This window comes from Malaya genurostris, chromosome 2, assembly GCF_030247185.1.
Source record: "Malaya genurostris strain Urasoe2022 chromosome 2, Malgen_1.1, whole genome shotgun sequence".
NCBI classification, from domain to species: domain Eukaryota; kingdom Metazoa; phylum Arthropoda; class Insecta; order Diptera; family Culicidae; genus Malaya; species Malaya genurostris.
In genome coordinates, this window is record NC_080571.1 from 181,394,174 (window position 1) to 181,409,423 (window position 15,250).

Sequence of the window (15,250 nt, forward strand, 5' to 3'; positions counted from 1 at the left end):
GTAGAATTTATCGAAATTGGTCAAGTAACAACTGAGCTATGATAGCTTAAAGTTACCGTTCCAACTTTTTTTCGGGTTTGATGCTCCGCGTAACTTTTTTAGGCTTGGTATTAGGAGTGTTAAAAGGATCGAAAATGTTGCTTGAGATTTCAATGGGCATACTGCATCATTGTTGTGGGACATAACGTCTCTTGTTGTGGAGTTTACCACTGATTTGTTGTGATGCATATTATACGGCTGCTAGGGGATTATGTCTAAGGCAGGCAAAAGACTGAGAATGTGGTCGCGCGTGACCCAGATAAATATAAGATGGAGCAATAGAACTCCGTCGACGGAAGGGTGTTTCTCCTGGGATGGTACTCGGAAGGCAAAGTATCGTTACGTAGAGTATTAGGAAATCGAAATTTTGGGTATCAATACAGGATCAAAAGGCAAAAAAGTATCGATATCTGTAAGTATCAATTGATACATGCGTAGCAATCATTTCGGAATAAAATAAAATTGTCGAGTGTGGCGTTATTTTATAATGTACAGAAAGGATTTTCAATAAATTTGTTGTATCACCAGTATACGTATATTCCTTACCACATAGATTGCACTTCGCCTTTCACGACTTTTGGTCCACGTCAAAGAATTTCCGCAAGCCACTTTGTGTTGAAACCATGATGATTTCACATTTCACCTATTTTCTCAAAAAATTTCATGTCATAACTTTTATGTCGAAACACGGATACTACACTAAAAGCCAATTCCTATTGAATATTTAGGGATTTTGTTGGTTTGTGCAAAATCACATATTTTTTCGATTTCTTCGCATTTCGCCTTAGGATAATCAGTGCTAAGTTAGCGGTTTAAATTGAACTGCTAGACGCGAGATGGCAGTTCAATTCGAATTACTTTAAGCACTGATGAGTCGATGGCGACACGCGAAGAAATAGAAACAATTCCTGTTGCTATTACGACGGGATCGGGGATGGACGGAACGGAAGCACCAGCACGAGTCTGGTGCTTCATCGAAGCCGAAGAAAAAATATGCTCCATTGGGGACAGGTATAATCTATATTTTTCACACAGGTATAGTCGATACTTGTCACGCAGCCCACCTGGGTTCGATTCCCAAACCGCACACAGGTTTATGACATTTTTCCGGTTAATGCTTCTATAATTGAAACAAACAAAAAATATTCCGTCGTAATGGGAATTGACTTTAATCTGTTGCTATACTGTAAATATCGATACTAACAGTATCGCTCTGATGTGATATCGATACCAAAAATACCCGATTCTTTTTTATGCCTACCACACTCCCCCTACCCTTACCATCTTAGAGATTAAGCAGTGTGCCTGAAAATATATATTATACTATTGAAAAAAAAAATACCACACTCCCCCACACCAAAGAGCTGCGATCTTGATAGAAATTATCGATACCTCAAAGTATCGACACGGTATCGGTCATCCCTACCTGGAAGTACTAAAGCAATTGATACCTTTGTTCAAGAATGACGGACTGGATAAAAAAAATCGTTTGGCCTTCTCCAAACGACAGCCTAAATCAATTTGGTAAAACAATGAAAGCAAAGCGACTTATTCAGATTTTTTTTATAAATGTGAGATGATGCTGTTCCTATTTAGTCGAGTACATAATACAACTTAAACAAACAAAGGTCATTCTATTGAAATAAGTTACCCAGGAACGGATAAAGCGTGATGGGTAAGTCAATGTCGTTGACTCAGTTCACCTTAATTAAATTCCCAACCCCGCAGTTTTCCTCGAGAGCCATATAACCGTACGGTTAAAACCTGAAAAATCGAAAAAAAGTTTTCTGTTATTACACGAATATATGACTCACCTTATGTGACGAAGTGATATAATAAAATCATCCTTCATGTATTGTTCGAGTTCACTAGACGCAACTGAAATGATATACAAAGAAAATAACGAACATCAACTTTGTGATATTATAATTTAAACTCATAACTACTGGTTTTCAGCCATACCGTAGACAGAGGATTCGTTCCTTTTCACCGATGAAACCTCTGATATACTATGATTGTGACTGATTCGGTTTTAAGTTGGCGATAGGTTGGATATGCAGGATAGTTACGAAATTGATGTTAAAATATATGTATATATATATATATATATATATATATATATATATATATATATATATATATATATATATATATATATATATATATATATATATATATATATATATATATATATATATATATATATATATATATATATATATATATATATATATATATATATATATATATATATATATATATATATATATATATATATATATAAATATAAATATATATATACCGTTAGAAAATCTCTATTTAAATTATTGTGTTCTGTTCAGACTTTTCAACTTTAATTTTGTGACTATTTTATCTCACACGTTCAATTATTTTAGAAAATAATGGTTACAAATCATAAAACTTTCTCAGGGTATTGTTTTTTATCTGGATCCAACTTCCGATTCCTGCATTATAGGAAAATGAGTAACAGTTGCACATAATTGCTTAAAGTGATTTTATTTTTGACATTTTACTATGGAATTCGTATCATTCTGTATGATAGTATAAATTCGATATGTTCGTTGTAAATATATGTTTGATTTTGTCTCTTCAATAAAACTCAGTATTGCTTTCATGAAACGTGTTCGATGAACCCGGTCATCCTGCATTGTTGTCGAAAACGATCATGTATATCACATGATCACTCCAGCATAAAAAACTTGAACTAGATAGTGTCAAAGATATGACCGCAAGATTGACGTAGGACTGCTGTCGACAAGGAGCAGATCCCTTTGAAAATGAACATTTATTTTGGTACATTGATCGATTATTAAATTATCAATTTGAAATAAAATCAAATTAGTTTTATTTTTAAACGCTTTGGTTTGGATTCTGAAAAGAACCGAAAGTTACTATTTTTCCGACTATCATCACAGTTGATAATTATTTTCTAGGGTAAAATTGCGAACAAATCGGTTGACTCTGGTATGGCGAATGGCCCATAAAATAAATTCGCCTTCCCCACAGTGCTAATGTACCGTACCAAGTGCAAATCGTCCTCAGCGAGCCAACAATAACACCGATGGACCCAGGTGTGCGCACCAGCCACGGTGAACTAAACCCACCAAAAACACCAAGAAGAAAAACCTGCGGGCCATCTGCAAGGGGGCTGGACTCCCGCGGCCACAAAGCGCCAGGCGGAGAAAAAACCTGTTTTAATCCTAGTGCTAGTGGGGTAAAGATGCCTTTCTCATTTTCATTTTCTCCTGCATATTACAACAGAAATTCCCAGAAATACTACAATTTAAAAAAAAATTAAAAACTAGTTTTGAACATTTTTGCCTTTCTCTATAGAAAGGTATTAGAATTGCTGTAAAAACCGACTTTCGAACGGAGCCTCGGAGACCCATAGTGTTATATACCATTCGACTCAGTTCGACGAGATCGGAAAATGTCTGTGTGTGTGTGTGTGTGTGTATGTGTGTGTGTGTGTGTGTGTGTGCACTTTTCGAAGATATTTGAACGCGCTCAAATTTTCTCAGAGATGGCTGAACCGATTTGAACAAACTTAGGCTCGTTTGAAAGCTACTGTCGAGCCATTGATCAAGTTCGAAGATCAAATGGCTGTGACTTTTGGTTCCGGAGATATGATTGTATAAGTGACGTAACCGACAAAAAGCGTTGTATTTGAACGCGCTTAATTTTCTCAGAGATGGCTGAACCGATTTTAACAAACTTGGGCTCGTTTGAAAGCTACTGTCGGGCCATTGATCAAGTTCGAAGATCAAATGGCTGTGACTTTTGGTTCCAGAGATATGATTGCATAAGTGACGTAACCGACAAAAAGCGTTGTATTTGAACGCGCTCAATTTTCTAAGAGATGCCTGAACCGATTTTAACAAACTTGGGCTCGTTTGAAAGCTACTGTCGGGCCATTGATCAAGTTCGAAAATCAAATGGCTGTAACTTTTGGTTCCAGATATATGATGGCATAAGTGACGTAACCGACAAAACACGATGATTTTTACCGCTCTTATATATATATATATATATATATATATATATATATATATATATATATATATATATATATATATATATATATATATATATATATATATATATATATATATATATATATATATATATAAGGGTGCCAAAATTTTGGGATCACCTTTATTTTCGTTAAGTTCTAGTGCTCAAAAGTTTAAGCACCTCGAAAAAAGCCTTCATGCAAAATTTGACCTAAATCGGACATGCTTAAGGGGTGCTGCCCGGTGGTAAAGGTTTGACAATTTTCGATCTTGAATTTTCCAAATCGAAAATTTTTTTTGATGGCAAAACTCTTAAAACTGCATAAAACATCGAAATTTAGTGTCATATCAAAAAAAATTTTTTTGAAAATATCACCTTTCTGGGACTTCTTCATATTTTTGCTAAGTCCCAAAAAGTCGATTTTTTCAAAAAAATTTTTTTTCGAGATGACACTAAATCTCGACGTTTCATGCAATTCTAAGCCATTTGGCATCAAAATTTTTTTTTCGATTTCGAAAATTTCATGTACTCCCCCGTATGGTGATTTTTCAAGATATATGAAAATTTCACTAAGTGGACTAAGAAGGCTTTTTTTAGATTAGCATAACTGTTCTCATACAAATAGGCAACGCAAATGTCAAGCACTAGTTTGGAAAAATGATGCTGACTGTGTGACATAAACGCTGAAGCATGCTTTTGTGAACTACTCGAATCAATCTGAATCAATTGGTGTCAAAATTAGTGTCCAAAGTTATTTAATAAAAGTATGAAACATATTTTCATGAGACTGTTATGAAAGAAGAGAAAGGCATTATCACACCACTAGGTGGATAAGGAAGGGTTTGTTGCATAATACTGCTACATTTATATACTACATTTGAATTTAAGTTAGTGAAAATCTATTCAATCATGTGTGAGAAGTGAAGCGAGCTACATTTTATTACGTTTAATTACTATTGTTTTTTTTATTCAATAATATAATATAATATTAAGGCACACTGCTTAAGCTCTAAGATGCCAAGGTTATTTACTAATCTTAATTATTGTCTAACTAAAAACTAGAATAGTATCATTATATAATGTAGTATCGGAGCCGCGGATTCTCGAGAATCCAGCGTTCAGCTGGCGATTGGTAGTGGCCGGTGAATTGAATTTAGGATGAGATGATTTAAGATGGCGTTGATAATTTTCTATGTTTGCCGCATTCTTCGGTCCATGTAGGTCCGCGGGAAACACCCCCAGGTCACGAAGGCCCGGCGGGTGGCCCGCATGCTGGTCATCGACTGGAGCGGTCCTCCGTGGGCGGTGATGGTGAGGTGACGGAAGAGAATGAAAAAAAGTGATTATTGTGGGAAACGGGGTAAAAAGGGGGCGTGGGAATAAAATGTTTGAAAACGATAGAGATCTAATTAGTTGTCATCGAGATGGAGAAGAAACAGGGAAGGGGTAACGAAAAAATTAGTGACAAAAAAAAAAGATCTTGTTAGCTCCAATGAAGATGGTGTACAGGGACTGGGATCGAGAGAATCGGGCGGATGTTAGTGTCGAACCTGTTGGTGGAGATTATGCTTTCTGAGCGAGATGTAACAGATTACACTTGTATATTAATATGTTTAAGGTACTGGTATATGAGAAGTATATATGAACTATCCCGACTCGCCAACACATCCCGAACCGGAACCTCAGGCGGTCTACCTCGTGCCCTAAGGGATTCCAGTAGCTTCGACCTGGCGTCACGATACTCTACGCACGACCATACGACATGCTCGATGACCTGATAACCGTCGCCACAGGTGCATAGCCCGTTCTCCACGATCCCGATATACCAGAGATGTGCGTTGAATGTATAGTGATTTGACATGAGCCGTGACATAACGCGAATGAAATCACGACTCACATTCATCCCCTTGAACCAAGGTTTCGTCGATACCTTAGGGATAATGGAGTGTAACCATCGTTCCAGTTCGTTATTCGTCGGTGAAGTTTGCCAACTTTCGAGGATTTCCTGACGAGAAATACTGAAAAATTCATTGAAGCTTTCATAAATCTCACCTTCTAATGCGCCCACTTTAGCCAGCGAGTCAGCCTTTCCATTGCCCGGAAAGGAACAATGCGAAGGGACCCAGACTAACGATATAGAATAAGACCGTTCAGATAAAGTTCGCATGTGTTCCAGTATTTTCCCCAGGAAATATGGGGGATACTTTCCTGGCTTCATTGCCCGGAGAGCTTCTATTGAGCTTAGACTGTCCGTGACAATGAAGTAATGGTCTTTGGGCAACGTTTCAATGATCTTAAGGGTGTACTGAATAGCAGCTAATTCTGTGGCGTAAACTGAAGCCGGATCACTGTGTTTGTACGAAGCGGAGATGTTCTGATTGAAGGTACCGAAGCCTGTGGACTTGTCGATGTTTGATCCGTCAGTGTAAAACATATTTTCACAATTGACTGTCCTAAATTTGTTATTAAAGATATTAGCGGCCACTTGAGGGCGTACGTGATCCGGAATTCCATAAATCTCTTCCTTCATGGATGTGTCGAAAAACACAGCAGAATCAAAAGTATCCAAGAAATGAGCACGGATGGAAACAAACGAAGAAGGATTAATATTCTAAGCCATGTTATCAAAATACAAGGACATAAAACGGGTTTGAGAGTTAAGCTCAACTAACCTTTCGAAGTTTTCAATCATCAGAGGATTCAAAATGTCTCATCGAATGAGCAAACGATATGAGAGATCCCAGAACCGGTTTTTCAATGGAAGAACGCCCGCCAGCACTTCGAGGCTCACCGTGTGAGTCGATTGCATGCAACCTAAGGCAATACGCAAACAACGATACTGGATTCTTTCCAGCTTGATGAAATGAGTATTCGCCACGGATAGGAAGCAGAAGCATTCATACTCCATCACGGACAATATCGTTGTTTGATACAACCTGATCAGGTCTCTTGGGTGGGCACCCCACCATGATCCGGTTATCGTACGAAGAAAGTTGATTCTCTGCTGGCATTTTTGTTTCAGATACCTAATGTGACATCCCCAGGTGCCTTTGGAGTCGAACCAGACCCCGAGATATTTAAATGTGAAGACCTGAGCTATGGTTTACCCCTTAGTAAATTGTAATTGTGCTGGTTCTCGCTTCCTCGAAAATACAACCAGCTCAGCTTCCTCCGTAGAGAACTCGATACCCATTTGAAGAGCCCATGTCGACAAGTTGTCGAGAGTATCTTGTAATGGTCCTTGGAGATCGGCAGTTTTGGGTCCTATAATAGACATAACGCTGTCGTCGGCATGTTGTCTTAGCGTGCAAGATGTGTTGATACATTCATCGATATTACTTACGTAAAAATTGTATAAAAGGGGGCTTCAGCATGAGTCCTGAGGAAGACCCATGTAGCTGAATCGTATTGTCGATAAATCACCATGCGCGAAGTACATAGACAATAGATTATGTAAAAAGTTGTTCAAAACTGGCGAAAGACCATGCTGATGCAACTTCTCAGATAGGATATTTATAGAAACCGAGTCAAAAGCACCCTTAATGTCTAGGAAAACTGTCGCCATTTGTTCTTTACGAGCAAATTGCATTTGAATTTCTGTTGAGAGCAACGCAAGACAATCGTTCGTTCCTTTGCCCCTGCGGAAACCAAATTATGTATCTGATAGTAAGCCGTTAGTCTCGACCCAATTGTCTAGACGGAAAAGAATCATTTTTTCGAACAACTTGCGGATACAGGAAAGCATAGCAATCGGCCGATACGAGTTGTGATCGGAGGCTGGTTTCCCTGGTTTTTGAATGGCGACAACTCTTACTTGTCTCCAGTCGTGTGGGACGATATTACTCGTGAGGAACTTGTTGAATAAATTCAGCAAGCGCATTTTGGCGGGGTCAGGCAGATTTTTCAACAAGTTGAATTTTATTCTGTCTAATCCCGGGGCTTTATTGTTACATGACAAAAGTGCAAGTGAGAGATCTACCATCGAAAACGATGTTTCGTTTGTATTTGGTGTCGCGGTGCGGGTGATCTTCTGTTCCGGAACAGAGTCTGGGCATACTTTCTTAGCGAAATCGAATATCCAGCGGTTGGAAGATTCCTCGCTTTCAATCGTGGTGTTATGATTGCGCATTCGTCGGGTTGTGTTCCAAAGAGTGCTCATAGATGTTTCGTTCGTTAAGCCGTCTATAAACCGACGCCAGTAACCTCGTTTCTTGGCTCTAATCAAGTTCTTAGTTTTAACGCCTAACGCCGCGTAATTCCGGTAATTATCAGGTGTTCCATTTTTTCTGAATACTTTATACGCGGAGGCTCTCTCCGCGTTTAAATTTGTGCACTCTTTGTCCCACCACGGGTTGGGAGGACGGATGTTAGTTTTTGCGCCGGGTACACGTGTAGTCTGAGCTTGAATCGCAGTATCGAGAATCAAGCCAGCCAAAAACGTGTACTCTTCCACCGGAGGAAGTTGTTGATTTCTTTCAAGTTTCTCAGATATCGAGGTCGCATAGCTATTCCAATCAATATTTCGTGTGAGGTCATACGAAACATTGATTGTCTTCAATGGTTTTGAGCCGCTGATGATTGATATTACGATCGGTAGATGATCGCTACCGTGGGGATCAGGAATTACCTCCCACGTGTAATCCAACCGTAGCGATGTCGAGCAAAGGAATAAATCCAGCGCACTTGGTCTTGCTGGTTTTGCAGGAATCCGTGTCATTTCTCCCGTATTCAAGATTGTCATATTGAAGTTGTAGCAAATATCATGGATCATAGCTGATCTATTATCGTCGTGAAGACAGCCCCATCCCGTACCGTGTGAGTTAAAGTCTCCTAAAATCAACGTCGGTGCGGGAAGGAGCTCTATGATATCACTGAGCCGCCGATGCCCAACCAAGGCTCTAGGGGGAATGTAGATGGGAGCAATACAAAGGTCCTTGCCTTTCATTGTAACATGACATGCGACAACTTCAATACCTGGTATCGAGGGGAGGTTAATTCGATAAAAAGAATAGCACTTTTTCATCCCCAAAATTACTCCTCTGTAGGGATCATCTCGATCCAGGTGAATAATGTTAAATTCGTGGAAGTTTAAGGATATTTCCGAAGTTAACCAAGTTTCGCACAATGCAAATGCGTCACATTTCAGATTATTTACTAGAAATTTAAGAGAATCTATTTTTGGGATGATACTTCTGCAATTCCACTGTCAAACAGTGATTAGATCCGTGACCTTGGTGAATGATTTAGCCATCGAAGGATACAATCGCTGAGAGAAGGGACCAATTTGCAGTCAACTGCTTCAAATATGTTTTTACTGTTGGCATAAAAGCAATTAAAATGCTTCTAAGAGGGTCTGAAATCTTGAAAGTTGTAAAAATCCAGTCTACAACATCAGAGAACTTGATAAGTCCAGCACTTAGTTGGTTCTCTGGTAGATTTTCTGGGACGCTTAGGGATTTTGTAATCCCGGGAAGTCGTGGAAATTCCATCTCGGAATTGAATTTTCCGAGACCAGGAGCTTTATGCTTCGGTGGTGTGTCCCGATTCCCGTTAGTTGTAACTTTTCGAAGCCCTTCGGAAGACACCTTCGAACCCTTACTAGGTAGCTTATGAGAGGATTTGTTTATTCTTTTCCTACAGCTATGAGGGACCACCGAAGATGGACCTTCCAAAGGGTCGCCAGAATCGCTCTCGTCAGTTGACAAGCTGGCATATGGGTTCGTTTTCTGTTTAGGAGAGGTGGCACTTTTAACCCTTATGCACTCGAATGGGTACCCGGGTACCTTTTCGAATTTCAAAATAAGAAATTTCTGAGTTAGGTTTAAACTAAGATTCTGCAATTCGGTCAATTCCAAGAACTAGTTGGACCATAACTTCTCATGCTTTGACTTTTCATTTTACAGTAAGGGGGGTCGAATGGGGGGGCTCAAATTTTTTTTATTACGTAAACACCCGAATGGGTACCCGGGTACCCACAAATAAAAATGCTTGTAACTAAGGCATATTCCATCCGATTTGAATTTTTTCAGTACGGGTAAATTCAGAAATTTATCCACTTTTCGATGGCCGTGTATATTGCTGTAGTAGGTTCTTCTGGTTCCCGTTAATCCGGATTTCCGTAGAATGTTCCGACACTTGTGTTTTCCACCATAAATGTCATTTACTAATTTGAAACTTTTCCAAACCAGCTATTTGAGAAAGGCCGTACCAAAATGAACCTTTTGTAGAAAAATGACGTCATCTAAAGGGTAGTTGGCCTATTCTGGACTTACTCTCATAGAACGAAAAAAAGGAAATATAAATGAGAACGAAACTGTTTGGGAAGTAACTTCGTGATGTTTCGAAATGTTTGTTGCCAGAATTAAAAATTTCCCGTGTGCTTAATTTTTCCATCTTTTATTCATTCAATTAAAATTTAAGGATTACAGTTATTGCAAATGTCGTTACAGTGCTGGTTACATACAGGTTTATTGCAGAATTTGCAGGCCTTTCTTGTCTTCCGCCGCTGGTTATTTACACTTTTGCAAATGTGGCACACTCCAACCTGCAACGCGACTGATATATATATCGACGCGACGATAAGAAAGTGAAGTATATAAGGGAACATACATAAAGTACGTCACGCGTTTAGGGGGGAGAGGTTTCAAAAATACGTGACAATACATGGTGAAAAGATTGAGAAATGCTCGACAAAGGGGGAAAGGAGTGGTAGAAAAATTCAAAATTTTATGTTACGTACATAACGGATGCCCCCTGAAATATATAAACATAACAACTCAGCATAGCACTTGATTTCATATAGCAATTCTTAGATAAGATTACAAAAATACGTGAAATCCGTGTATAAATGCCTCGATGTCGGAACTCATTTAGGATATCCGGGTTCCTGGGAACCAGGAGCACCATGTCCATCTTTATGGGTACCAATCCCAAAGAGCTTAAGTTCCTGAATCCAACAGTGCTAAAATTACTTCAATCGGTTGAAAAATGCTCAACTTACAGCGATTTAAAAAAATGGGTACCCGGGTACCCATTCGGGTGGTTAAAGGTGTTTTTTTTCGAGTGCACAACGGTTAAGCATCTCGGCAAAGGAACGCTTGGAGTGCTCCTTTAGGGAAAGTTTCATTCGATCACCTCGCAGTTTGTACGCAGGACATGCCATTATGTCATGCGGACCCTCCTTGCAGCAGAGACACTTACATCCTTAGCATCCTTACCGCAAGAGCCATCTGCATGAGCCTTCCCACAGTTAGCACAACGTGGTTTATTGCTGCAATGGGTAGCTGTATGCCCCAATTGTTTGCAATTAGTACAATTCATTACTCGAGGTACAAACAGACGAACAGGCAGACGAACCCAGTCCAAGAGGATGAAGTTAGGCAAAACCGATCCGGCGAAGGACACAAGATAAGAGTCTGATTGGGGATAAGACTTTGCTCCATCCCCTGCGATCGATAATGAATGCAATCGCTTGCAGTCCAGTATCTTGACGTTCTTAAGTGAGGGGTCCTTAAAACAACCCGCCCCGTACTTAAGAATGTCCTCGCAAGTCAAACTCGAATCGGTGACCACACCGTCGATTTCGACTTCGCGAGCTGGCATGTAGACGCGGTACTCCAGCGTAAAAGGATCTTTTTGTACAAGCTCATTAGCCTGTTTTGAGCTGGTAAACAAGTCCCTGAGCTTGTCTGGCCATATACTATCAATACCTTTTATAGTATTATATCGCGAAGTCAAGTCTCGCGATATTTTTAGGATATTTTTTTTTTCCTTAGACTTGGTCCGGAAATAAACCGCGTAAGGCCCAGCCGGGAGTGCAAGCTCATCGGGATAACTCTTTATGCGAGACTTATTGCTGCCAACAGAAGTCTCTTAATCTGATCACCGAGAAAGGGGGGGTCGGGATTTAAATTCGACATGTTGAGGAGCTACCTCCGCATAGAAATAAATGAATCGGGGAGAAATAGAACGGTCGAATGTAGGAAGGAAAAAAAACTAAATAATAATACTTAACTTAAATTCAACGGGGCCACCAAGGCCCAGCCCTCGTCGATCGGCGTATTGCCGCTTCGATGGTGTGCAAAAAACCTCAGAGAGGAAAAAGCACACTCTTTTGTAATCCGCACAGTGATATCACATACACCGCTGGACCTGTTTTGATCGATCAAACAATCACCGGGTAACGGTACTGTTTCGATCGTCCGCTCACAACAATACACTGCTTCAGTATATAATGTGCATAAAGCCTATCACAGGAAAAAGCACTATTGTCTATTACACAATAGCGATCTAGTTTTGATCGTTCGGTCACTTTATCACACACGGCACAGGATTTCAACGCTTTCGAAGTAAACACAAAACTCTGAAGGTTTAAACGGCAATGTAATTACTATTGTTGGTGCATCCGCAACCAAACGCTGGATATCGGCACAGTGATTTTCGGTACATTCAACCATACACTAATATGACCTACAAATTTATTTACGATTCCCTATGAAGAATTTTGGACAAAAATTTACCTGCTGTCTGACTTGAATAAAATTCAGCAAATCCTTTAGGGAATTATCAATGGTTTATGTATTTGGTTACCGACTTTCATGGTCAGCAAACTAAAGAAATTCACTAGCAAATATGGATGAAAAAATTCTTGAAACTGACATTTTTACACTAAGCACCCTACCTCAGAAAGTAGGGGTTTAAGCCAAATGAAAATTTAAATATTCTCATGGCATCTCAAGACCTTTCATTTGAATCTAAGTTTGTGGAAATCGGTTCAGCCATCTCCGAGAAAAGTGAGTGACATTATTTTCACATTTCTGGTGCATTACACACTGTAATTCCGGAACCAGAAGTTGGATCCAAACGAAATTCCGAAGATTTGTCTTAGACTAGAAGACCTTTTATTTGAATCTCAGTTTGTAAGTATCGGTTTAGTCATCTACGAGAAAAATTAGTGACATTTTTGCACATTTTTAATGCATTATTTCCACATTTTTGGTGCATATCACATTGTAACTCCGGAGCCAGTAACTGGATCCAAATGAAATTGTGGAGCTCAGTATGGAACCATGAGACCTTTAAATTAAATCTAAGTTTGTGAAAACCGGTTCTTCCATCACCGAGAAAAGTTAGTGACATTATTTTCACAATTTTTATGCATAACACCCTGTAGTTCCGGAACCAGAAATCGGATACAAATGAAATTCAGGAACTTTGTACAGGGCTCTTATACCTTTCATTTGAATCTAAGTTAGTGAAAATCGGTTCAGCTATCTCCGAGAAAAGTGAGTGACACAATATTAATGCATTATTTCCTCATTTTTTGTGAATATCATTCTGTAATTCCGGAACAGGTAGTTGGATCGAAATGAAATTGTAGAACTTTATATGGAACAAAGAGATCTTTAATTAACAACTAAGTGTGTGGAAATCGGTTCTTCCATCTCCGAGAAAAGTGAGTGACATTATTTTCACAATTTTGGTGCATATCAGAATCATGAGACCTTTGATTTGAAAAAAGTTAGTGACATTATTTTCACAATTTTGATGCATATAGAATCATGAGACCTTTGATTTGAATTCAAGTTTGTAAAAATTAGCTTTAATTGGCGCTCTCGGAATTGAAATCGTTCTACTGGAAAGTGGATGATTTTTGCACCACTCCCGAAGGAGATCATCCAATAATGTGGTTTTGTCTAGCTATTAGGACCTTCTCCCGGAAGACGGGCCGTTTGGTAAATCGGAACCGGTTCCAAAACGACTCGACTGTCCCCGTACGACTTCAGATGGCTACCAATAACTACACGAGAGACCTCCACAGACTCCGAGTCTGGAACATTAGAACGACTTACTTGATAGAGAAGATTACAGCTGCCAGTCGCATCATAGGCACTGCTCTATTAGTCCATCTCGTCACAGTCTGATCTAGATTTATAAGCGGGAGCTGAAGCATGGGGTCAACTCAACAACACGTAACAAAAAAACGATAAACGAACTTCTAAAAAACGTGAGAATCTCGTCACCAGAACATTAAAATAAATAACACCTCATCTAGGTTTCCTAGCGGTTGCATCTTGAAGCGTATGGGCTAATTCAAGAACAATGGCGTAGCTGGGGAGCTAATTCCAGACCGGCAGATGATCAATGGCGGTTGCGTTGCTCTCAATCCAACGCAGGCGTTCTTTGCTGGTGTTGGCCTCCCTAACAAGCAGTGTCCTGCTCTTCCGGTCCGTGGATGATTGACCGGTTTCTTTGTAGTTGGATAGTGGGGTCAGAAGTATCACTGGCTATGTATGACGGTATGTCAGGATATTGGCCCATGACGCTCTCTTGCCTTGATAGAACATGAGACCAATATTCGGTTGTTATAAAAAATACGCTTTGCACTCAAGCCAACGTTTAGGGGTTTTACTTTAAACCACAGTCTATATTCAGCACTGTGAGATGATCTTTGCTGCACACTCACTTATTCACCTAGCCAACTGCACGAGAAAATGAAAATTTATACTACCTTTAATCTCACACCGCGGCCTAATAATTCGCGATTAACTTCTGCCTCTTCCACAAACCAGAATCAGGAATCAGAACAAATTGGCTCAAATGGCAACTTCTAACCCCGAGAAGATTTTGAGATTTTACAAAAGCGACACCATTGTGCACGCCCGGAAGAATGCAGAACGATTCGCAGTATGTACGAGCAGAAGTAAATTCGGTACCCCATAAAGGATGCCAAACAATCTGCTAAACATTATTCAACGTGAATACAGAAAAGATTCATTCACTCCAGAAAGAACGATGAACCCTTCTGACTATAGCTCCTTACCACTTCAGGGGAGAAACGAGGGAATATCCTTTAATTGTAGCTCCGCATACACAGGCTCAGCCATGTATGGAGAACCAAAACCCGGATACGTAGTTGCGTCAATGCGGGACAGTTACTTATCAGATGATATGAAGTACCATAATCGCATTCACACAAATCACACGAATAATACTCAGCACGTTGAATAGTAGCCATTTAATAATTTGAGTTTGCTGACCAGAATACTGCAATGATGCTTGGAAAAGTGCAGTAGACACTTTGACATTTTCAGATTTAAATCTGGTAGAAATGCTTTTGTCTGAGCTGGCATGGTTGAATGCAGCCCAAGAACGAATGTTGTGCTTTATCCAAATA

At 39.5% G+C, this 15,250-nt stretch overlaps 1 protein-coding gene across 4 annotated transcripts in view; it reads right to left on the reverse strand.

The window, feature by feature from the left end:
• LOC131432575 (cartilage oligomeric matrix protein) overlaps positions 1-15,250 on the reverse strand; it is a 1,247,904-nt gene that overhangs the window by 1,082,910 nt on the left and 149,744 nt on the right. For all 4 annotated transcript variants that reach the window (XM_058598920.1, XM_058598918.1, XM_058598921.1 and 1 more), the window contains exon 3: positions 1,854-1,917. In XM_058598920.1, the coding sequence (XP_058454903.1) occupies positions 1,854-1,917 (64 nt within the window). The remainder of the gene's footprint in view (positions 1-1,853; positions 1,918-15,250) is intronic.